Source organism: Anguilla rostrata, chromosome 11, assembly GCF_018555375.3.
Source record: "Anguilla rostrata isolate EN2019 chromosome 11, ASM1855537v3, whole genome shotgun sequence".
Lineage (NCBI taxonomy): Eukaryota > Metazoa > Chordata > Actinopteri > Anguilliformes > Anguillidae > Anguilla > Anguilla rostrata.
The window spans coordinates 18,403,532-18,429,267 of record NC_057943.1 but is presented as its reverse complement, the minus strand read 5'-3'; the positions used below and the strand labels follow the sequence as shown (position 1 = coordinate 18,429,267).

At 41.7% G+C, this 25,736-nt stretch overlaps 2 protein-coding genes across 3 annotated transcripts in view; one reads left to right on the top strand and one right to left on the bottom strand.

The window, feature by feature from the left end:
- LOC135234183 (transcription initiation factor TFIID subunit 4-like) overlaps positions 1–25,736 on the bottom strand; it is a 29,488-nt gene that overhangs the window by 3,131 nt on the left and 621 nt on the right. The window contains exons 1-13 of one of the 2 annotated variants that reach the window (XM_064298509.1): positions 15,752–17,356; positions 14,664–15,602; positions 8,549–8,703; positions 7,908–8,027; positions 7,198–7,320; positions 6,963–7,085; positions 6,757–6,846; positions 6,358–6,594; positions 5,548–5,689; positions 4,877–4,991; positions 3,649–3,818; positions 3,308–3,438; positions 488–613 (exon numbers count right to left, since the gene is read on the bottom strand). In XM_064298509.1, the coding sequence (XP_064154579.1) occupies positions 488–613; positions 3,308–3,438; positions 3,649–3,818; positions 4,877–4,991; positions 5,548–5,689; positions 6,358–6,594; positions 6,757–6,846; positions 6,963–7,085; positions 7,198–7,320; positions 7,908–8,027; positions 8,549–8,703; positions 14,664–15,602; positions 15,752–15,983 (2,703 nt within the window). In that variant the 5' untranslated portion in view covers positions 15,984–17,356. Of the gene's footprint in view, positions 1–487; positions 614–3,307; positions 3,439–3,648; positions 3,819–4,876; positions 4,992–5,547; positions 5,690–6,357; positions 6,595–6,756; positions 6,847–6,962; positions 7,086–7,197; positions 7,321–7,907; positions 8,028–8,548; positions 8,704–14,663; positions 15,603–15,751; positions 17,357–25,736 lie in introns of those variants that run through there. The other variant, XM_064298510.1, reaches the window with a different exon arrangement.
- Positions 18,990–23,839, top strand: lsm14b (LSM family member 14B). The gene is made up of 9 exons (XM_064298515.1): positions 18,990–19,279; positions 19,511–19,674; positions 19,799–19,931; positions 20,371–20,559; positions 21,202–21,285; positions 21,956–22,117; positions 22,531–22,681; positions 22,886–23,058; positions 23,169–23,839. The coding sequence occupies exons 1-8, from the start codon at positions 19,159–19,161 to the stop codon at positions 23,049–23,051; spliced, it is 1,170 nt and encodes a 389-aa protein (XP_064154585.1). The 5' UTR covers positions 18,990–19,158; the 3' UTR covers positions 23,052–23,058; positions 23,169–23,839.

Here is a 25,736-nt window from a genome sequence, read left to right as displayed (position 1 = left end):
TCTGCTCCACTAGATGTCAGCGCAATCTACACCTACACACAATTTTAATAGGGCACTGGGCACTGCCATTTGAAATTAATTAAGTCAAAGTTAATATGCGGCTACAATGACATTCAATTACCAAATTTACAAAAGAAATATAATCATGGCTGAGAACCACGAGCCTGAAGGCAGTGTGGGGAGTCCGACAGTGATGGGGCCTGACTGTGATCAGACTGTTAATTCTGCGGGCAAGAACGCTCCGCGGCGCTATCTGAGTAATTCATGAGACATGGAAACAGCTTTATCGCCCCCTTCAAACACGTGCTTCTTACTGCCGCTGAAAATGAAGACACCTCTTCTAAAACTAAAAAAAGTTCATTGGAAACACATGGTCCGTTGGTTGGGCGGCAGAGGCACATATCTGAGGCTAGAGAGCTGGTCTGGTGACCTTGCAGGCAACCAGCGTAGAAAGCAGACCCGTGGTGGAGGCGCTTGGCTCCGTTACCTTCGCTGCTTTCATCAGTATCTCCCTCTCCTGCTCCTCTTTCCTCTGCTTCTCCATCTGGTCCAGCTGCTCAAAGAACTTGAGCTGCGAGCGCACGTCGCTGACCTGCTCGTACCGGTCGTCCTCCTGCGGAGAGAGGCGCGTGAGGCGGGCTGCTCTTTCGCTCGGGCCCTCATCGCCATGGTTACCCACAAAACGGGCACAAATGACAGAGGGCGATGCCCCAGCTGTCACGAGCGTGAGGCTGTTCACCTGATGGGACGAAAGTGGAGTCAAACAAGCTTTTATAAAGGCTTGCATTTGTATCGCGCCTTACGCCATTTCAAATCGCTTTGCAGTGAATGGGCAGACGCCTCAGCTGGTGCCAGGCGGGACCCCTTTGCTAAAAATGAATAGAATGCTTAATGGCCAGAGTGAATCAGGGCCTCAATTTCCTCTGACAGGAAGCGCGTGGCTCAATTGTGCAATGCTTTTATTCGTAAATGAATGACTTTAAACACAGGAGCTGAAAAATAAAAACAAAAAGATAAAAACATGTTTCTTTACTGAAACCAGCCCACGCTCATAATAGGCAGTTTATCGGGGAGACTGAATGCTTTGGAAAGCACAATTCGGATGTTATTAAATTCACTGCTGTTTGAATTTTCATTTTATGGGACATCAGAAAAAGGAGTTTCACAAAAGTTATAAACCAACAGAAAGCCAAGCGCCTTTCTAGCACTTCAATATTTCAAGCACATTCTCAAACATGTACAGCACTATCCCAATTCATAATCCAGCACTTCCAAGTTTCTTAATGATCCAAGGGACTCCGGATCTGACAAACGGCTGCCATGGTTTGAGGAGCCTTACTAGTGGTGGACACTAAGATTGTTTTTCAAAGCTTTCATTTGTCTTTAGGGATAATCATTAAAACAAAGGGAAGTTTCTCAATTGGCTGAACAGAAAACATCATTACTCAGAAAACTGATACAACACACCCACAGACATATGGATGCAATTACGAACAGTCAAAATAGTGTACAAAATCAAAGATGAAGCAGCCTTAAACAGAATACAGGAACGTCCATATTAAGCCAACTATGTGTAAGCCAATCATATCAGAAAATACTTTCTGGCAAAATAAAATCCCTTCAGTAAAAGGAGAGATGAATGAATGCAACTATGAAACTAGCATCTGCTGAATAACAGCCTCGCTGCAGAGCAACACAGGCATATGGTATACCCATCTAGCACAGACTGCATTTAAAAGGCTGTTTTAAATTTGCACAATTCATAACCTGTACTGTTTAAAGATCCGGCTCGGTTTGAACTCATGTGAACTGCCCAGTGGGGTGGGCTGGGTTCCCCAAACTCCTTCTGTATGCTGGATACGGACATACCCTTTCTTTACTCAACATCAAAGCCACAACCGTAGCATATGCAGTTGGGTCAGGTGTGAACAAAATACTATTTTATCTTACAAGGTTCTCTCACTGCATCTATTAATTCTGCCTTTGGGCAGTAGAGGGGCTCATACATGAAATGAAAAGCTCATCAAACAGCTTTCCCTGTATGATCCTGTGGCTGTTCTCACCGGGTGCCATTTTGGCTGAGAGGGAAGCGCAAGCAAATAACCTGTGACCTGGAAAGCAGGATTTAATGAGGCTGGAAAATACAAGCGTGACGCTCAACAGTTTTCTTTCCCAAAAGAGCCTTTGATACCGGGGCTCCCAGTCAGATTACTGCGTTTCCAGAGGCGTGCCCGTGACCCCGCCGCGGCGAGCCGCGCTTATGACCAGAACTTAGCGCACGTGTCTCCAGCCGGGAGTTTAGCTTCCCCAGTCGCCGTTTTTAAAGCCTCTGGAAGTCATATTTTGAAAAGGGGGAGAAAGGCTATTAAAATCTGGCTTTCGAGTCGTCTCTTAAAAATAGGCAGAGTTTTGACAGCCTGCCATCTGTCTCGCACGCCGCGCAGTCTTAAATGTCTGCGAGTAAATACTGACAGACTAAATTAACATCACATCCAGCCCCCGAGTGCCGCGGTAATTTAAACCACGTACAAACCGCAGCTGGGAGATGATGACAAAATGATGCCACGACGTTCATATCACCACTCTCACTTCAAAAAGGATCCCATTCGATCGGGATCTTGGAAATGTAAAAATGACATTGAATTGGTTAATATATGGACTGTAAAATGATTAAAATCATGAAATGAGGCTAAATGTGTTTTCTCTTAATGTTGGACAGCAATGAAAAATGTGTAATTTGTAGTTAGATGGCCAAGACAGCATGTGTACTGTTTTAGACCAGCCAGGCAATCTTCCCTCTCAGATACCACTAATGACAATTGACAGTTTCAAAAACACCGATCATGGATGCTTTTCCATGCAAAAAGATGATGGCACCTGCTTGTCTGCTGTGTGAAAGTAGTATTGAACAGAAAGGAGTGTAATTTTTTAGCCAGTTGCACCCACACACCCCCTCAGGTCTGATTTCTACAGAGAGCCCTATCCACTGTCGATAAGCAGCCTGGCTGACATCACCAGTCTCACAACTGTCCTCATGCACTGTCATTTCTATTTCAAAACAAAGTTGGCGAAGCGTTAGCTATCGTAGCATCAGTGCTTTGATTTGTAAGTAGGCAGCTGCCTGTAAAATGGTACATAGCCTCAATCTTGTTAAGTTAATTGTAATTCTAGTAATGATGAAAAACGTTACTAGAATTACAGTTTGTAAATCTACCATTACAAATGTTACATTACATTGCTAAACTACTTAACCCCACATAGGGTTTTCCTACATAGTAAATACCATGAAGACAGATATGCGGTTCACCTTAAAGGGGCAATTCTTCTGTTGGGCGGCCTCCGACACTTTCTCTAGAAGATTCTGCAGCCTCTGCTGTGTAGCATGAGAGACAAAGTTGATCACATCTGGGCCCAGCTCAGTTATCCCGTACTCTTTACCTGTGGAGAGAGTAGAGGGCGGTGTTTTCCATTACTACCCTCAGGTAAGATTGAAATGACACCAACATATTTAACACTGCTGTCACTGCAAAATGAGTTCGCTTGAAAATAAGGCTAGATTTGCATTCTGTTACTCTTGGTCACCAATAAAAAAAATGTGTTACTTTGTGTGAAAAGGATAGGGGACATAAAGGATGGAGGCTGGCTCACCGATGTCCATCACCCGTCTGTGCAGGGAGGGCGTGTAGAGGAAGGCCTCGTCCTTGCAGGAGCGGGTCACCGCGCCCACCAGCTCCGAGTTGGTGGCCAGGATGCGGGCGCTCTCCTCCGACAGGTTCACCCCGGCCATGGAGGCCACGTCGTTGATGTCGTCATCGTCCCTGGACACACGGACAGACCTTTAACAATCCGTCCCCATTTCAGCCCCAGCACCTAAAAGCCAAATGTCCTGCTCTGATGGGTCATCCATTCAGACAACTGTCCCAGGAAAAAGGAAAACGTGCCATACTAAAAACTTACTGCAATGATACAGGCTGCCAACCTGAAACAGAACTGCTTTTCATGGCTTATTCACAATACAGCCTATTTTGTTCCTCAGATATAGAATTAGAATGTTGTAGTCAATATAAAATAAGAGTTAAAATAAGGTTAAAATGCATTCTACACTTAATAATCTACACTTATGTTGCAACGTGATAGTATAACTTCTTATTTTCATTACATCGTTGTTACAAACTATAAAATGGTCAGTAAATTTGCCTATTGTATTCAGGGGTTAATCAATCCCGCTGTCTGTTTTGTCACTATCAATCAACGGTTTTATGTGAAATCTTTAAGTGGAACATCACATTCCATTGCTTTTGCTCCCTTCTTGCACCCCCTAGTGGACATAACAGGCAGAAAAGCTTAAAAGTATCATATACACATTAGAGCCAGGGATCTCAAACTCTAATCCTGAAGGGCTACTGTGTCTGCTGGTATTTTATGTGTTCCGGCATTTGAGTGCATAATTGAAGTCACTGATTGGGCAGAGTCTGGAAACCTTGTTTCCAAGACCTAAACGGACTTGCTGATTGAGGACATCACAAAAACCAGCAGAGACCGAAGTCCTCTAGGACTTCAGTTTGAGACCACTGCATTATACAAATGCAATAATGATTCCAATTTTTCAATAATTTCTTAAATATTCTAATCTGCCATTTTTGGTTCACTGCATATTTTTATTTTTTTGGCCCAACTGACAGCCCTAGTATGTGTGAGCCTTTGTGACAATACTAACTTAATTTCTTCCTGGATAACATAAAATAGGGAAGATATAAATGCCACTGGATATGTATGTCAAGTACATGTTCAAATGTATCACATCGCATGCACAGGGCTTTGCTCAATTCAGCTAATAAAATATGAAGAATCAAGACTTGTCTCTCAATCTGCTGACCTGAAGGAACCTCCAGCTGCCTCTTTGAGTTTGTTCTTCTGGGCTAAAAGGGCCTGGGACTGAACACCAGGTACCATTTTGGCTCCTGGAAGGATGCCTTGCTTCATCAGCGGGACTGAGGTGGAGGGAAAAAAAAGGGCATGAGGAAGCCAAGTTGTAATCAAATAAATCATACAAGCAATGCTGCCTCCTGTGAGAAAACCATGTATTCACTTATCGCCCACAAGGGGGCAGATTTTCCAAGCTTGTCACGAGACCGTGAGAAATCATGGTCACCTGAGTGAGGACATTGGGAATACAGTTTGTCACATCATTGTCTCTAGAAGCTAATGGCTCCAAGCTCCAGACAAAAGCAATATTATGTGGCCAGATGTGTTCTGTCACAGTCTCTCAAGCTCTGTGGAAAGGGACAGGTCAAATATGTTCTAGGGGTCTTCAGTTATCTGGGAATTGAATAGACATATATAACCAAAGAAAAATTAACTATGCTGAACTAAAATGACTCAATGTTTTAAATTATCCATCCGTATAATGTATAGTAAATATTTAAATAAGATTTGCTATTTGCAATATGGAGTCCCTGCATTTTAAGATAAGCGATGAATGGTAAACACAAAAACATTGTCTCTCTCACATAGATACACACGCACACGCGTGTGCCTGGCACAAACCTGTCTGGAGCTGCTTGACCACCTGCGGCTGGCTCAGCATCGGCCGGCTGTGGGGCTGGCGGAGAGTGACCATGGGCATCTGGGCCAGGGTCACCTGGGGCGGGCGCACCACAGCCCCCTGCTGCTGGGACTGCTGGAGGATCTGCAGGTGGAGGTGCACAGAGGCTTTTCTCACACACACATGCAAGGCCCCCCTGGGGGTCACTGCATTCATTACAGATCAGCCATCGGCTCACAGGGGAGAGGCTGTGCAGGGGGCACACGCAGCCAGTCGGCCATTCCCCTCCCCGAACCACAGCCCATTTCTGAACAATGCTGAAAACATGCTAATCAAATAGTCAGCGGTTTAACATTCCAGGCAAGCATCACCTCTAAGTCACGAATAAAACAATATAAAGTACTGGCATTCTATTCATAGAAATGCTAAATAGACTGAGCTATATAGAGGACCAGCAGCAGGGACACATCTTTCCAGGCAATGTACCATCAGTAAACCCTTACCCTGCTCACAGAAACATTTATAATGACAAATGTGTTTCTAACTGACAATAAAAGACACAAATGACAGTGGAGGAGCAGTGACTGATGAGGTACGACAATGTCAGATAGGTGTGGTCAATCACCTAGCAACCCAGACAGCAAGCAACTCTGGGCCGGATCTGCGCCGATTCTGGCCCCCAAGTAATCACTGCCGGACCGGGTCAGCCGCAGACCCGGCCTGGAGTCGCTGGCTATCTGGGTTAAGCGCTCGCAGTCAGAGACACGCGTGAGGGATGTCAGCAGGGCGGGGAGGAGGCGCCGTGGCTGTACCAGCGATGCCGGCTGGCCGGCTTTGCCCTGGCCGGGCTGCGTCAGGCTGATGACGGGCTGGTGGACGGTGCTGGTGACGGTGGCGGAGGCCTTGCCGGCGGCGCGCTGCGCGGGGCTGCTCAGCACCACGGCGGTCAGTGCGGTGGTGGCGGGCTGGACGCTGGGCTGCGGAAACTGGCTCTGCTGGATGAAGGCGGCCGAGTCCGGGGTGAGCTGCCGCAGGGCCGGGAGACTCCTCTGAGCGGTGGGGGGGTGGAGGGGGAGGAGCACAGCGCGGAGGGAGGAAGAGAGGAGAGAGACGGGGAACATTTTAATGGAGGGACCACCGCGCTAGCAGGCTGTTAGCAGGCTACGGCTGTTGAGAGAGAGAGGCGCGCGTGTTTGGCCGCCTGGTGTTACCTTCAGGAAAGGCACAAGGTATGGCTGAGGTGAGGAATTGAGCTCTCGGTAGAGCATGCTGGTGAAATCTTCAGCTTCCAGCTTCCCTTCCTGAAAGGACCAAAAACAAGACGCGAGAGTTGAGAGCAAGTTCCCGCGCTCGCACGAGGCTGACTGAGGCTCAGCTGCTAGCCAATCAAAATCCGGCCACAGCGCAAGGATCTCACCAGGAGGTTCTTCACCAGCTCCTTCACGTTAGCCGCCGTCTCCGATGACTGCTTCCCACTGGAGGCCAGCTTGATGAGCGTGGACAGGAAGTTCTTGCACTTCTTCACATTTTCCAAGGTTTCCTGCACACAGAACACAGACGCTGTCATGACCTCTCAAGGCGAGCTGCTTCACCAGGGGAGAGTCGTCGGGCATCAGCGGCTCAACCGTGTGTGAAGACCCCTTGCTGCTCACCGTTGCCATGGCTGCCGGGGCCCCGGGCGTCCCCGTAACCGTTCTCTGAGTCGCACCCGGTTGCACCGGAGAGGCCGTTCCAACAGAGGTGGTGGCAGGTGACCCGCTGAGCATGATGGGATTCTGGAGCATGGGCAGTGGTGCATTGAGACAGAGTAAGCAAGTCAGACACAGCACACATTAAATCTATCTGCTCTCCATTTTTTATTCCACGCTTAAAGAGAGCATTGTGTATTACGTTTTATGTATAAATATACTTGTTTGAATCATCTTCTGATGTGCTACAAACACACCCCTTAGCTTTTATTTACAATAGAAAGGCATTTCTTTTCACGAACCAGGAATTTTCCATAGGAATAATAAGAATGATTCATACTGCCTGCCCACTAAGTTTATGAGAAGAACACTCAATGGCAAACAGATACTTTAACAAAAGAACTAAAGTCAGGTTGTAACCTGACCATTCAATTGCCTGAGCATGGATTCCAATGGATGGAATACATACACTGTCTTTAAAATAAATCCAACCTTTCACTGAATGCACTGGCACTGTTAATGGATATATAGGGGCACCATGGTGACACATACCTGAATTGCACAATAAAGAACAACGGCTAAATCACAAACAGCTGAACATGAGGCTGAAATAGATGGATATCAGGATAAGTATAAAAAGTAAGCTGTGCCCTCCTCAATTTTCCTGTGCTCACCTGCAAAACCGGAGGCCTCTGCAGGGTGGTGGTGGTCTGCACGGTGCTTTGGGTGGGCGTGGCCTGTTTGATTATGGTTGTGGGCGTCACCTGACGAGTGAGGATGGAAGTCCCTGGTGCCTGGAAGGAAATGGACAGAGAAGGGTCCTATTTAAAGTCCTGTTTGTTTCTCCTGCTCTGTACCGATCCTTATGATCAACACATCTAAAGCACAGTAAAACAGAACGGACCACGATCAAAGGATGAGAATTAGTCAAGCGAGAATTAGTATTAGTGATGCTGGCTTGGCAGGCAGAATATTTAAATAAATAAATAAATAAAAATTATGACAATCTGAAAAAAATTAATTATTTTATGAATCTGAAACGATTTCAACTTCCGCACTCAAAATTCCCCAACAGCAACATTCAGTTGCTCACACAGGTACAGGTCTATGCAAGCTCTCAAGCTGAGGCAAGGAAATTTTGTGTTGAAACTGATCGACCAAGAGTTAGAAATGCCTCTAATTTAATCACCCTCATCACAAACTCCCAGCCCTGAAGAACGGAAAGGAATCCTCTTTTTCCACGAACCAAGCCGCGATGGCTGAAATGACCAATGACGTTCGATGCAGGGCAAGTGTCTTTACGCCTGGGGCTTACCTGGACTGAGGTAAGCTGGACTGGGGAGCTGCTGGTGGGCGTGGCCGGTCGAGGAGCCATAGAACCCTGGGACTGCGACTGCGCTTGCATCTGGGCCAGCGTCTGCTGGTGGATCATGAGCAGCTGGCCGCTGTCGCTACGCACCAGAACCATACCTGCGCAGACGGACACAGACCTGGGTCAGGAACAGCAGAGCAGAGGACGCACTCGCCCTTTACTGACAGCCCAACCACGAAAGGCTTTCTTCCCACTACTCACAGCAGTGAAATCCAAGCAACATCTCAAAAAAGGGGAGAGAAGGAAGGCTCGATGACCTTACTGTGACCTAATCCAAGAAACTGAATAATGTGAATTTTACCCCAGATCTGACTTGGATACACAATGAAACAGAACCTATCAAGAATAAGTCTGACAAAATGATTTTCTGTAGGGTAGTGGTGGAAGGTAAACTTCAGACCGTCATATTGAACAGTGAATTTGAATGCTCAGGGCTTCCCCTCCAGTCAGCCCCTGCGAAACACATTCTGTAGAACAGTCCAGGATACTTTTTCTTTCCCTCGTCCTCAGGGATGTGAGCACATACAGAAACACTGTATTTTGCTACATATGCTTACTTGAGTATTTGACTACATTCTCATGCCTACCTGAGCCAATAACATCAAATCGTTGCAGCAAAAAATTACATTAAATAGTAAGGTGACAGGTTAGAAAAAAAGAAAACTGAAAATAAATGCAGAGAACTTTAACTTAAACTCCAATACGGATAGGGTCCAAAACAGATAAGCAGATGGTCAAACCCAGAACTGCTGCCCAGTCTGATATGCAGGTAGGTCACTAATGGATGCAGTCCAGAGCAGACTGCCACAAATCCTTGCGTAGTGTCTTACTGGGTAAGGACATTTTAATTGCTGAACCAATCAGAGAGCAGAACAGTACAAAACTGTGTTCAACAGTGTTCAAAATACAAAAATGTAATGGTGGGCCCGTGTTCTTTTTAATGCTTTCATACTGTATAATACTGTACAGCAGAATGGAAAGTTATTCTGTTTTCACGACTAACTAGTGGTTTGCATCATGCAGTGCAGCCACGGTAGTTCTGAGCGTGAAGCCGACTGTGGACAACAGTCACTGACGTACCCAAGCCTGCCTCCTGAAGTGTTTCTGATCTGTCAGATATATGTTTGGGGGTTTTTCTTCATTGTGGTGAGAATTCTTTGGTAATCAACTTCAGAGGTCTAGCTTGGCCTACCAAGCTGGTTACTCAGCTCACCAGTTCTCTTGGTCTTCTTAATGATGTTCCAAACAGGTTATTTTGGTAAGCCTAAGGTTCGGTCTATGTGTATGAATTTCTTTTTCTTTATTTCTCAGCCTCATAATGACTTCCTTGACTTTCATCAGCACAACTCTGGACCTCATGTTGACACACGCCAATAACAGACTCCAAAGGCAACCAAAAGCCTAGAATCAAGACTAGATACAGAAAGCTCTGTTATACCCACACAAAGGAAGCAATTGAACATATCGGACTAATCAGAAACACCTGTGAAGCCATTTTCCCAAACCCTGTACATTTATGAACCATAAGATAATTAAAAGTAGAGAGATAAATGCATACGCATACAAACATGCAAACAATTACAATCTAGCTCAGAGGGAACACATAGGCATGGGTTTATAGTGTTATTTTACTGCCAGTTGTTGAGAGCAGAGTAATTAAATTAGATTCATACAGCTCTCATGCAGATTTCGTATTCTCTCGTGCGAAACTATATGCGCGCCCTCAAATTTACACTGGTCTCACACAAAATTGTACACGCGCACTCAAATATACTCGGCCCTTGCACAAATTTGCTGTTCTCTCACTTGGAGAATATGAGCGCACATTCAAATTCATCCCACCCTGGATATCTCCGTTCTTGCTCAAACAGCCCTCTCCTTGTGCTCTGATTTTCAGTGCAATAACACCACCAAAAGTCCGAAACCAATGAGAGTAGGATGTGAGTTTGACAAATGAAATTGTTAGGCCGACTGGTCCCCTACATTCTCACTGAATTTCAAGAAAAATCTTGAAATTAAAAAACAGATAGGCTATTGATTGGGAGTCAAGTTACCCATGTTTTAGACATGCAATCAGGCATAACACTTGAAATGAACCACAAAGCTAAAACATGCTAACTGGTTATTGAATAAGTAAAGTTGCAAGCACTATTCTATAATGTCTGTGATGATCAAAGAACCAAAATTGTAATGGATTAACTTTTTAATATCATAAATTAAATTATTGGATTTGTAGTGATTTGACAGTTTTATGACTACTGAATGGAATGTTGGGCATATGTGTGACCTCTTTGGGTGAAAAACATTTCGTTTTCAGTTTTACCTTTCAGTATGTGACAAACTAATCTAGCAAATGTTAAACTAGTTTTAACATATTCGGTTTGTGTCATTTAATGTATATTTTTGAATAGTTATTGAATCATTACACTTGTATCATATGTATCGTATTGCCAAGTTCTTGCCAATACACAACCCTAATACTACAACTACAACTAATAATAATTATTATTATTATTACCATTATTATAATAATAATTATAAGAATGTTTCTTTATTAAATGAGGCACGCAGTGACACTTTGATAATAATGCATACTTGGGATGTCACAAGAACCAATACTTCAATACAAAGCCAATGCCAGAACTCAGAAAATGCAACGGTGCTAAATCTTCTACAGTACCAGTGGTACTGAGTCCAAATTGACACTGTACTCCTGTCTGACTGATAAAAAGCAGAAGATGTCTAGAAAAGCTGTTAAACTTGGGAACGCCTACCAACATGAGAGAACAAGTAAAGGTAGCCAACACTAGTGTTTCTATAGCCATAGCTCTGCTGCCAGTCAGGCATCAAAGCACCCACCATAGAAATTTAATGGTTTGACGCTGTGTTGTGACGATGATCATGTGCAAGCAGCTTAAGAGTATAGGACTACAACAGCACTGAAAACTGACAGATTTCACTTAACAAAACTGTAAAACAATGAGAAATGGACCGTGGATTTATTGGTACAATTTGGTCGTGAATGATACTGCATTTCAAGTTTTTCAAGTTTTGACAGCTTTCAAGTTGGCGTGCAACCTTAGACACACTAATCTAACAACAGAATGGTAAATTAGTGTGTATCCAATTGGGTGTTGAAAATCGTGGAATTTCAGAGGTATCCAAGTTAGGGATGTTAATAGTTAATGAACTATTAATTGTTAATAAGAACGTTGCTCAATTCCTTTTATTGGTTAAACGGTTAAATTTCAATGAATAACCTAACATTGGCAATTAGATTTTACATTAGAGCAACGTTTCTTCGTCATCAGACACAAACCTTCTCACCTAGTGGAAAGCTGAGGAGTCATACTTCCCTTGACTGGCAGTATTAGCGAAACGCTATTAGTCCATTCCTGGAACATTGGTGCCATCTGAGTGCATCTTCTCAGCAGCTGATCTCACCTTCAGCAGACTGCACACCAGACTGACCCCAAAGCACATAGACATAGCCTACTTCTAATCCTTAACAAAAATGCTTAGGTATTAAGTTAGGTAATGGCATACAGGCTATATTGTTCATATTACGGCTATATTTTTCAGCCTTCAGGAATATAGCCAATTAGCAGCCTTCTGTTGGGTGTCTGTAGCACTTCATTCTATTTTATGCCTTTGCTTAGCTTTTGTTTGCTGTTCATCAAGAGGCCGACTTCGCTAAGTTGGGAACCTGCTACTATTTTGTTAAATGAACAGCCAACCACTTGCACTGTAGAGTACGATTTACACTATTGAATAGATATATGCTTTCTTTTTATTACAAGACTGTGTTAGAGGCTACAAGTTTTCTCAGAAAGAGAAAACAACTAAAGCGGTTCAACAGTTTATTACAAAGTAAAGTGCTAATGAGGTGCATTAATATCACAAGGGCAGTTCATCCAGGCTGTAATAAAAATCTCAGCGGTCTCTCCTTTCCTGCACAGATTTCTCCATCCGTGTTTTTATTATTTTTATTTTTAGAAAGTTTATTGCCGCGATGGCCTTAATACACAACGCAAATTCAGTTTTAATGATTTGTCTGAGCATGTCTTAAAACCTCTGTGATGTATACAACTCATGAATTGGTAGACCTATTTGAGTCATTCTTTTTATAGGCTTTATAGTATATTTTAAGCATATCAGTTAATCCTTATTAATTGATTAATGGGTGCTGATTAATGCAATTTCATTTGCACTCCTAGTATCAACCACACAATCTCTGGTATTGTGAATGCTCACACTATATTGTTGGGATATCATTTTTAAAAGTTGGCCAAAGAGTAGGCCTAACTGAAAATCTTTCACTCCTCCATCATGACTGGGTAAAAAGCCCCATACTTGGTGTAGACTAGTGACCTGACATTTTACAATAGGTTTATGCATATGAGCTTATTGTCAACATCTTTAACCTTTATTGGGGTGTTTTCACTTTATTGTCACTGAAAATGTGCATTAACCCAGCTTGTCATTCATAAGCAATTTTAAAGTGGTAACCTGCTAGAGTAGGGCTACTACCTCACCACAATTGTAGAGAAATTATCTGTTAAGCATTTTAGGCAACTCACTTCAACACAAATGAGGAGAATAACATATAATATAGCTATTCAAACATCAATCTACCGTTTCTGCGTATTGTCATGCTCCTACATTAAAGTGACAACAGAGTAGACTGCTGATACTCTATTAAGCAGAGTACTATGAGAGGTAAGGTATGAACATCACCAGCATGGGGGACAGACTTCTGACCAAATATGAAGAGCCATATAATAGGATTGTGACAAAAAGATTGCACGAGAGAATGTACACTTACAATATAAGTGACAATATAACTAGTATCATACAGTATGAAACTTTTAGTTTACTCATAATGCAAAGACATTTATTTCCTATGCTTGAAAATAATATTAAGTCAAGGCAACATTATTAGTGATAGGTTTAACCTATAATCAATGTAAGTGACTTCAAACTACAGATGTAATTGTGGAGGTATGTGGTTGACCCATGTTGCTGAGGGCATCTGTACCTCAGGAATACAAGTTAGATAAATAAATAAATAAATAAATAAATAACATTCTTCCCAACTGTACTTTCCTTCATGGAAACTTTTTTTTTTTTTTTAATACACAAAATGCATCAAATGAGCATATTCCACTGACTGAAGGCAAACTTTATCTAGAAGTACTATATATAAGATTTTATGGTAAAACTACATATCATTAATAAAATAACAGATGTTGAGTCAGATCAGCATTAACATTAAGTAACTTTGTAAATCTAACTCGCTCAGTGGTACTTGGGGCCTTTATCTTGGTTTTTGGCTGGACCGCAACAGTGCTACAGCGCCAGCCCTACAAACGCTAATGTCTTCTGTGACTGACTGAGTGAGTGATAAAGTTACACCACGCATGTCTGTGATGTCGGCCGGTTCGGTCCAGCCGTATACTAGGTTTTAACCTGGTCTTGTTAACCATTTACATTACTGCAGCTTATCAAGCTAATATGCTAAATTTGCAGTAACGTTAGTGTATCACAACCCTTCTTCAGCATTTGATGTTGGCATGCCTGAAGGATATTGCCCCCCGCCCCCCCATATACATTTGCCATCTTCTCCAAGAGCTGGAACAAAGTGCACAAGTTCACAACAAGCTGAGAGAAAACAGAGGTTCAACTGATGGACAACCAGAGTTGATTGGATGGCCAGCACTTGGGACTTTCACTCCAATGAAAATGTTCAGAGTTTAGATTGAAATACCACTTATAGCAATCCCAGATCAAATCAGGTGTCGATCATATACGGATCTTGGTGATTACAGACAAAATCTCTACAGGAATTTCAAACTTACAAATTTTTCAGGTATTACCATAACTACAGTGTGTATTTAACTTTAATTCTAAAAAATGATTTTTTTTATAATCATGGTCTAACATTACAGAAAGCATGCAAAATGTGTTCAGCAACACTTCTAAGCAGCATGTATTGAAGAACTGTGGTAATTTGCCACAAGCAATATGCCAGAATAAACTTTAATAGTGGAAAAATTACCTGGAGGAAGTTGAATGTTCTGGATGTTTGGCTGACTCTGGGAAGTATTGGGGAGTCTTGGAGCTAACACCTGTGGTGCGATGGCTCGTATCCCGCCAGGAGTGGCAGCGACAGTTGCTGCAGTGGAAGTCCTTGTTACATTTTGCAAAACTGTGTTTTTCCCTATTGCTCCTGTTGTTGAAACACTTGTCGCTGAATGCAGAACACTTTGCATGGTCTGGCAAAGATTAACGTTACCTGCATTTGCAACACCTGTTGCTACAGTCTGAGGTGTGGCTTGTACGATAGTTTTAGGCGACTCTGACTTGATTACCGGCGGAGTCTGCAAAGGAATCCCCGATGCAACAGTAGTACTCAGGTTCGCTACATTGGCGGTGGACGCTAAAACTGTATTATTACTCCCATTTTGCGTAGCACCCAGTCCTGGTGATTGCATAGGCGGCCTCACAAGTGTAACGGTAGGTCCACTGCTCATGTTTGTCGACGAGATCACTGTCGAAGTAACAATGTTCTGTGCATTCATTAAAGGGGTCTGGATGACAGTACTTGAGGGTGGAGGCAAAACAACGTTTAAATTTTCTTTTACAACGGATCCTGGTCCGTTGTTTACAACTGTGACAGCAGGTACAGTGTTACTGCAGCTACCAGCACTAGTTGTACTTGATGGTGTCCCTGTGAATGCGGCGACACTTCCTGAATTGTGAGAGTTTATTACCACATTACTTCCATTCAAAGTTTGCACAACAGAGGTCCCGACTTTTCCATTGCCCACATCGTGGTTAGGCACAGTAGTTACCATGGCACTGACGGCAACTGTCTTGCCTTGGCTGGGCCCCACTGATGTCTCTGACCCAGCCGGCGATGTGATTCCTGTTGCTGCATCCATAGCTGAACCCTGGGATCTGTTATTATTAATAACACCCCCTTGCACTCCAGTCCCTGTTGGAACGGAAACAAACAAGAATGCGAGGGAAAACACCAAGGAGTATAACAACACATCGTAGAGAAAGCATTTTCTTTCCGTTTAGTTTTTAAAAAGGATAAACGTGAAAAGCAAAACAACGTTTAGCTACATTACATTGCATTACCTGCTTTAGCAAGCTGTTGTGCAAGTCCCATTTTGCTTTCCTGGACATTGGAATTACCTCCTATTCCGGGGTTGGCAATGTGGTTAGACACCGCCTGGACCCTTACTTCTGAGTTCCCGTGACCCGAGCCAGTAAGCTCAGACTCAAGGGACCCTACAAGATCGCTAACTACTTTCTCGTCCACCTCTGTGTTAAAGAAAACCTCATCTAGTAGATCAGAGCCCGCCGCCATCTTTACTCTGTTACGAACCGAGGGGGGCTCACATTAGACACCGCGCATGCGAGAAAAGGGTATAACGTCACCAGCACAGGGATTCCGGACTGTTCTGATTGGTTATTTGTAGATTTAAAGTGCGGGACAAATGGCCGCTACTGTCATTACTGAGGGTAAAGGCACGGAGACAGACAGTACTTCCAGCAAGGGGACTGGTGGGAAATGCGTAAATGTCGATTTAACTGCAGACCTCTATGTGATCCCAATTCTGTGCATCGTACCCTACTATGCTTGACTGGATTTCATTATTTCGAGTGTGTAATCCCGCTATTGAGCAGTTAAAAGTTTAAATCAAATTGATTGTTTTAGTGGTTTTTGCATTTGTGTTTCAAGATGGCTGCGCAGTATTCGCTCTGTAGTTCAAGCTACCTGACCTGATGAAAAGTGTGCGAGAGCGCCACACTTGCATGTTGCCAAGTTCCGATACTGTAGCTACGCATTGTTGAGTGCAACGATTAGTGAAGTGATTGTGTAGCACCTACCGCAACAACTCGCGTTGAATTTGTTCTAATTTAGCACACTTGGTAACGTTATTTTCTGGCCGTTTTTAATTTCGCATGGTTTGAAATCACCAGAACTACAGCGATCGCGACTAATTCACAGTCCTGGAAAGAAAAAGGCAAACTGACTAGCGTCAACCTTCGCTAAAGCAACTGTCCCCAATTTTTAGATCTTTTTAGCTAGCATGACCGGATATTCCAAAATAGTGTGAAATTTACGCGCGTGGATGGTGACCCGTCTTTAACCTGTTTGCTAACGCTGACAAATGCAAGTTTAGCCTACTACATTGACAGTCATTAAATGTTTGCAGATTTAAATTCAGCTTGTTTCTGAGATTTAATGTTTAGTCTAGGCTAGCCTACACATTAACTTTCAAACGTAAACCGGGTAACGATGACTACAGAGTTGAATAAACTGGATTTCCCGACTCATTACAGTTGCAGAAAAACTGCATCAATTAATGGCAAAACCGCTGTTCCTGCACTAACTTTTACTAATACCGGCACCAGTAGCCTAACATGCGTTTATGTAACGTTAGTTTACTTTCTTTGTTCTAATCCAAAAATAAATGGTGGTTCGTCGTATAAAGTGCACGAGACCTGTCTTGCGATGCTTTGTGGGGGTAAATCTTGAAGTCGTCCATGCATCGTCAGGAAGTGTGACCGAACACAATTCGTTAATTAGCTAACACATTCTTGAGCTGAGTAAGATCGCAGATAAATTGCATTAAAGCCACTCATAACTAGAACCCACAATGACATGATTTCTGGCGTGCGTTTAGCGAATTAATTGCACGGAATAGAATTAAACGCATATCCTACATTGGCTTAAAAAAAGTTCGTACAGAGTTATTTGGATAATAAACAGGAATATTCGGCTCTAAACACATTCGGTACAAAATGAAAATTTGTTTCGCTTCTGCCCTAACGTGGGCATTTCATTCTGAGTAACTGGTGAAGCTGCTGTTCTCCCTGTAGATCTCCAGGGGAAAAAGTAGCCTAAAATTAAAACATTAAAAAAGCCTTTATTGTATAGCTGTAAAAAATAAAACGCAAAAAATTAGTCTGCAACAACTGCCGCCTTCAGGGTACAAGCGGAACCCAGCACAAATGTGCATAGGTGCAATAGGTTTGTATTCACCACTTGTCTCTAACTGCGGAACTACTCTTGCTTTCCTCAGATTAACGACATTGTGGCATAGTTTTGTAAAAGACTGACATTATTAGGTGTGACCCATGTGCTGCTGTATTTAATTTTGTCTTGTTTTTTTATTTCTCCCCCTTTTTTGTCTTGTTTTGTATTTTTTTATTGTTGGTTTTTGTCAAATTCTATCTATGGGGGAAAAGACATGGATTCTGGACTGTTGTGTGTATTATGTGTAATAAATTATGTTTAAAAAATTATGTTTTAGCATTTGATTTCATTTTAAAAGATGTTACAAGCAGTCATCTGATAACCCACCCCCACCACCATTTTCACCACCACCACCACCACCACCACCCAACCCTTGTTCTGTACTTCATGCACAATTGTTATCTGTAGCATCTATGTATTTAAAAAAATGTATTGGAAAAACATGTTAAGATATTTCTGTCTAGTTACTGTCAACTCAAACTTACTCTAGTGTCTCCTGTTTATTAATCCAAGGGCAACTGATCAGACATTTTATAGGTGTCAAAACTAGTCCTGTGACATTAGGTTCCTGTTACAGGCCTGTATGGGTGCAATGCACTACCATCAAGAACAGCAAAAATACACACCCCCTTTGTAAGTGTCCAAATAAGTTCAATAACTATACATTTATGACAATATATAGGTTTAAGAGGTGATACTTTGCCATCAGTGTCTACAAATATGAATAAAGAACTAAATATTTATTGTGTTTTCAATAATTAGATAAATTGCACATGTTTGTTTTTCTATGTACTTTGATTTCCATCAGGTCGCCTATGTCAACAAGGAACTGTACTGTTAACCAAACACAGTTATATTTAAGAATAAGTAAAACCATTTAACAGCCTATACATTTAGTATATTTTCCAATGCATTTACTACAGTTCTGTTGAAGGGGTAATACATTTGTGTGATAGACCAGATAATTGTGAAACACACTGGCCAAGCAAGAATTAGCCTAATAATTAAACCAATGAAGAAGACATTTGGTTCAAAGTGTTCTGATCATAAATTTCTTCAAACTGCAGAAATTTTCCACCGACTTTGGCGAAAATCTGTCATATGGTAGGCTACTAGTTATGAAATAGGCTAGGTTACTTGCATTTTCACTCTGCAATTTGCACTGTAGTCTATACTTGAATGAAAGGTGGAAGGTGTAGGCTAATAAAGAAAACCTAAAAGGATGCTTGGCTGTCCTTTTCGGGACGAAATCTGTCTCCAGCCCAACAGGTGGCATGTTCTAGCTAAATGAAAAGGCGTGCCGCATGCTCACCTGTTAGCAAGCGCAGATTGTCTATAAATTCCTCTCTCGCTACCTGATGACCGAGCGTTGTATTCGTTCTATGCAAGGTTTTACTGTGACGAAGTGCAAAGTTTGTAACTTAGTTACCTGCAACGGTCCCTAGTTCTGTAGTATATTTACGAACGTTTATTATTACAGGTGCTGTAGTTAGCAAACATGAGCACCGGAACTCCATATATTGGCAGTAAAATTAGCCTGATATCCAAGGCCCAAATTCGATATGAAGGCATTTTGTATACAATTGATATGGATAATTCCACAGTGGCTTTGGCTAAAGGTGAGGAAGTTTCACTTTGTCGACTGCATTTCCACTGCTAGAATTTTAAAACAACAGTTACCTAGCTACACTATTTTACCTACAGATAGTTTGATTGTTACTGTCCGCTAACACTTGGCGGATGGAATGGATTGCGTCTTTAAAAAGTAGCCACTTTGGCTGTTGTAACTACATTGTTGACTAAAAGGCCTACTAACGTTGCCGCTTCCGCTTGTTTCCTCCAATTTATAGTGAGATCCTTCGGTACGGAGGGGCGTCCAACGGAGAGGCCGGTGCCACCAAGAGATGAAATTTACGAATATATCATTTTCAGGGGGAGTGATATTAAAGATATCACTGTTTCCGAGCCTCCAAAATCGCACCATGGATTACCTCAGGATCCTGCAATAGTGCAGGTAGCATAGCCTTTGCGAGGACCGATTCTATGAGCGACGTCAGATAGGCTCTTAAAATAAGCCAATTACTGTTGTGCCTACAGAAATCCCTGTGTAATTAATAGGGGTTTCTTCCGTCTTCCAGTCTTCAATTGCCAGTTCAACCCAATACCAGCCTCAAGTTCCCTATAGTCCTTACCGGGGCATGAACCAGTCCTACAGTCAGCTGGCTGCCAGCTCCCTCCTCAATCAACAGTATGCTGCAGCGCTGGGTCTGGGTAAGTTGAGGCACAAGCCTTAATCACTTGGAGGGCATTAGGTGGTTGTTGTGATTTTAGCCCTTGTGTTAACACACCAAGCAACTGCCATTTATTGTATTTGTTATGTATTTGATTATGTATGTCCTCCTATATTTATATATATACAGATATATACAGCTTTAAATAAGTTGAATATCATAGGCTACAGCCCCACTCCCATGAGCTATGGGTCTGCAGTTTATAAGCAGGTGAAGGTCTACTTCCTCATGTCCATAACTTCACCTGGCTCCCTTTATGTGGCAACTGGACCCTGAGCCAATCTAAGTCCCATTAGGAAACAAATTAGCAGAGCTATCAAAGGTATCATTTCTACTCCCTTGTCTCTGGGTCTGGGCACTTGACAACTGGCCACCCTGGCTCCGGCCCCCCCCATGTCCTGCTACATTTTATTTCCTAGGGGCTGGATTTCATGGTTTCCCGATGAGAAGAGGCCCAATGGTAGAGCAGGCTGTGCAGACCGTGCCAGCGGAAAGTGCTGCTCAGAAAAAGATCCTGCCTGTGTCCCAGCAACAGGGCCGAGAAATGACCAGGGCCCCCCAGGGAGGTGGACGTGGGAGCCCCCAACCCCAAAGGACTGGTCCCAGTAGTAAGCAAAGTCATTAGGGTGGTGGATTTCCTCCTGTTTTTATATTCTGGGCATGCGCCTGTACATACTTTCAGGGAACACTTCAATACTTTCTGGGCTCCAATTACTCACAGGTGTCATTCTGAACTTTTTTTTCTGGTGCGATAGTTTTTTAATGCAACTTTGATCAATCATATTAAGAAAATGTATTTGATATCAAACTCAGTCCCTAGTCATGCAGTATATGCATTTTAAGATTCTGAAAAGACTGCTTTGACCAAAATGAACAATTTCTTCATCTAAAGCCAGTTAAGTATAACCGGTATGAATTTCACAAGGAATTAAACTGACCTGTTTTATATTTCTGAATTTCTATGTAGTCTTAATGTATCATTTAATTTGGAATTAATATTTTGAATATCTGAAAACTGAAATATTTGTTATTGTCAAAAGTCAGAAATATAAAGAGGACAGTTTCCTAAAATCCAAAGTGGTTTCTGAATTTGATTTTGATAGAGGCTAGAGGACAGGTAAGTGAATGTCATTTGATTTGATTGATTTGATTTGCCTTCACCAGTTTGAACAAGTGGGGACTATGTGCATTTACTACCACGGAACTGAATCTTGAGTGAATGACTAATTACTTCCAAATCTTGCTTTAAGATGCAGTAGTAAAACAGCCTGGTGTATTGCAAGATCAAGAGCAGGGCAACGATGAAACCCGACGGTCACAGAGGAGGAGACAGGGTAAATGTTTTTGCTTTAATATCTGGGGCCTATATCATAAAGCAGGCTAAGAGGGATAGGCAGCTAACTTTGGGTTCAATCCTGAGTTTTTTGGTATGAGTTGCTCTGTTCTGATTGGACCAAATTGGCATGGTGATTTATGCTGCAGAGCTAACTTGCTCCAGGGCTGTTTTTGTTAGAGTTAAGCGTTCAACCCATACAACCCTGACCAATCAGCTCAGTGTAAATGGCATGTGCATTCCGGGAGGATCCCATTTATGTAAGCATAATCCGGTCATAATTTTAATATGCAAATTGGCAACTGCGTTTCATTTTCATTTAACGTGGGCAAAAATTATGACAATTCAAATTCAAAAAGCCGAATTTTCATTTTCAATTTAACATGCACTATCTGACAATTAGAAAATTTAAATGTAAAGTCCATTTGACTTCATATACCATATACACACGAGACAATCATGGCATAATTAAAGTGCAAGTGGGAACCATCAAAACTGTCCATTTGAAATGGCATTCTTCCTGGATTATGCCAAATGATCACAACTGATGTAGAACTGCTTCTTCAACAGGTTTTCATTTCTGCAAGATACCAAGTAGTCTTAATGCTTGTTTCCAAAACAACCTTCAGTGTACCTACACAAATTTGTTTACATTTTTTCCATATATACAGGAAATAGAAGGTCCAGGAACCGTGGAAGAGGACAGATTCTGGTTGGAAACTCAAAACCTAGCACACTCCAGTTTGAATCTGACTTTGATTTTGAAACCGCAAATGCCCAGTTCAACAAAGATGACCTTGAAAAGGAGTTGCAGGATGAGCTTAACCTCAAAGGTGATTTGAGTGCTGTTTACACAAACCAGTGAGCATGGCACAAAAATCCGAATGAGTTCTGAAACTTTGAGCAGGTGACCAGCCCTGCTCTTGTATTGCTGTTCTCTTGTTTGATCCTGACCTTTAATGAATCTGATTCAAGTTTAATTGGGAATATTCAAAATTATTTTATCAAGAAGACCTTCAATGTCCTCCCAAGTAGCATATCCAATGATAGCACTTGTACTTGGTATAGTCATAGCTTTTGCAAGCGCTCCTGAATTTATGGAGGATGTTTCAGTGATATGGTGGGTCAATTACAATATAATTTTTATTACTGGTAATCGTTAAACTGTCCAGTAATTCACGCAATACATTTTGGCAGCTGATGGTAATGATGCTGCATCAAATGGAGAACTTGCTTTTATTACCAGATGCAAAGGATGATGTAGAAGAGAAGGTGGACTCTGGAGTGGACACTCAGAACAGTGAGGGGACAGTGGAGGAGGATCCCTTTGGTCCCAAGTGCTACTATGACAAAACAAAGTGCTTCTTCGACAACATTTCATCCGAGCTAAAATCCAGGTATATGATCTAAAAAATTTTTTTTTTTTTTTAAGTTTCCCTTCAATATCAAACAATTGTATGACCGCTCACAAAAGCAAGTCATTTAATATCTTGACTGATGCATATGAAGTTATAACACATGTTTTAACCACTTTTAAAGGAAACCCTTTTGGATTATTTTCCTGTACTGTGCTTTTGAGGCATTTTACGGTTTCTTTTCAGGCGCACCACCTGGGCAGAGGAGAGGAAGCTGAATTTGGAGACGTTTGGGGTGCCTGGCAGATTCCTGAGGGGCCGAGGGTTTCGGGGAGGCTTCCGTGGACGGAGGGGACGGGGTGGCCCACAGCGTGCTCCCCCCATGCAAAAAGTGGGCTCTGGGAGACTGTAATGGGCCAGTAAGCATCTTTATTGAACTAGAATTTTGATGTGTGACTGCTTCTGAATTTTAAAGCATTGCTAACTTTTGAAAATGAAGTACTAATCTCTCCCCCATTTTTGTTTTCAGGCCTCTTGGAGCTTGATTGATGTCTTCAGTGGGGTGGTGCAGTCCTTTTTTTTTCTTTTTTTTTTTTTTCTTTCCTCCCTTCTCTCCCGTTCAATTTTAGTTGAGATTCTCTCACCACCCTGTAACTGACCCTAAACAGACCTGTGTATCTGAAATTGGATAGGAAGTGACTTTTGTATGTTACACTCTGACATTTCTGAAATTAATTACATATTTGTCCTCATTTGTTTAAAATACTGTTTTATAACCTTTTTAACATTTACATTAATTTTGCTCCTCCTGGAGCAAAGGCTTCAAATATTTGCATGTGCAATCAAGATGCATTACTACAAACACTTCACTTCCTAAACAATTTGTATTAAAGAATTTCAGACTGTTTAAAGGCATTTGATATGATGCTGAGTCTGAGGAAAGCACTTTATTTTGAACTCTTTATATTGTAAATATGTCACTGAAGCAGTGGAATGTTAATGGCTTAAGAGTGCCCAAATATTTGCCTAAAAGATGAGAATCCCATAAGTGTTTGACATTTAGTTAACATTATATAAAGAGGCATTTTGTTTTGATATTTCTGCAAAATACTAGAAATGCAACTCACATGGTGAGGATATCTGTACTATGATCCATTGCTAATAAAAAAAATAAAAATAAAAAAAGACTGCTCCATGCGATTCAGGGATGGCCTTCCATATTGTGTGTCATTCCTTTACTTTATGGGACAATAGCCTGTAATGCCCTGCCTCAAACTAGGTTCTTACTTGGTGAACGTCTAAGCCTAATCTACAATTGCATGTTTGTAGTCCATGTTTGTTGGATCTGTCTGAAAAATGGGTAAATCCTCAATCTGCATGCTCAAAGCAGTCTAGTTTAATGGAGGAGAATGAGGGACAGAATAAGGTTTATTTGTAAAACATTTTATGGATGTTATGCATTTAGTGATGTTTCAAGTCTGGGAAACTCAGTGTGGCACCAAAAAAGTGGCTACATGGTACCCTTTCAGCTTTTTTTCAGTCTGAGATATACACTTCTGTTTTTTCAGAATTTAATATCTGAGCACAAAGTAAAGGTGTGGGTTTATTCAAAATGTACATAGCATCTTTTGTTCTCATATCATGAATGTACAGATTTGCACACCTTAAGTGACTCAATGTTTCATAATGGAAAGCTTGTTTTCTCCAGATTAGACAACATGGGGGTGAACTGATCACTGTTAACCTCTTAATTTTGGAGTTCCTAATTTGAATGGCTTGCTAAAACTACAGTTACCATGTTTTCAACATCTAAATTGCTTGATGTCATCAAAATAGAATCACAATCTTACGTTCTGACCAGCTTTTTTTCTTCTTATTCCAAATTGTCATGTTTATATTGTTTTTCAAATAATTCCCTGAATTATTCTGCACATCCCAAAAGGGAATTGTTCCAGAAAATACATGAAAAGTATTATGCAAAAATAATGGTGGGCTGTACCCAACCCAAAGCTGTGATTTTTTTTTTTTTTTTAATTAAACGAGACCAGCTACTGTGTAGCCTACTGCACATCTACACTTAATATTATTGGAAAGTCAAGACCAGGCCCCCAACTTGCAAATAATCTGCAGTTTAATAAGGACATTTTTCAGTAACCTAATTCTTTCCTAAATGAATGGCTAGGAAAGGGTTCATTGGTTCTAGATAAATTGACCAAGCATGACTGCACAACACTTAAATCAAATGAATTCCCTATCAATTACACGGACACACTGATGTCTCCAACAAGAAAAAAAAACTATCTGGCTATTCCAAGACTGTCACCAAAATATTTGGAAAATCTTAGGCTTCTGAAATTTTGCAAACCCCTCCCTCTTTACTTATACCTGGCCATTTTGGATGTTGGGCATTTAATAGGGTGTCCCTCAGGAAGACTAAATGGTACTCATCACTTTTACTTTCATGTTCACTTTCTGCAGGTTTTTAAAAATATTTCAGTTTGATTGTGTATTTTGATTAGCCCAGACAGTTTTGTGTGTGATTAAGAATATTTTAGATATTTACATTAAGTTTCTGATGGCCTGCCATCTTTATAATTGCTCTTATTAGGCCATTCAGGGATTTTTGTTCAATAACAAAAACAATAGATTTTTATACACCCAATGTTTCAGCTATGTCTCTGATCAATTTATTCTGACTTTTTCAGCCTAACGATGGCCTGCTTTACTGCCATTGACATTTATTTGGTCTTCATGTTGAGAGACATGAAGCAACAGATTCCAAATGCAAATTTCACACCGAGAACTCTAGACCCTTTGTTAGCTTACTTGTGCACAAACTAATGAAGAGGAGAAACACAACTGGCCCAGAAACAGGTGAGCAGCCAAATGTTCAATTAATTTTTCTCCCCTAAAATGGGAGGACTACGTATAACAAGGGCTGTAATTCCTATACAGATTACCTGATATGGATGTTAACACTGACAGTCTAAACTTTAACCTATATGCATTGTTTTATTAGAAATCCAATGTGCTGGAGTACAGAGCCAATGCAACAAATTGTCCAAATACTTACACACTGCACTGAATATCAGAGGAC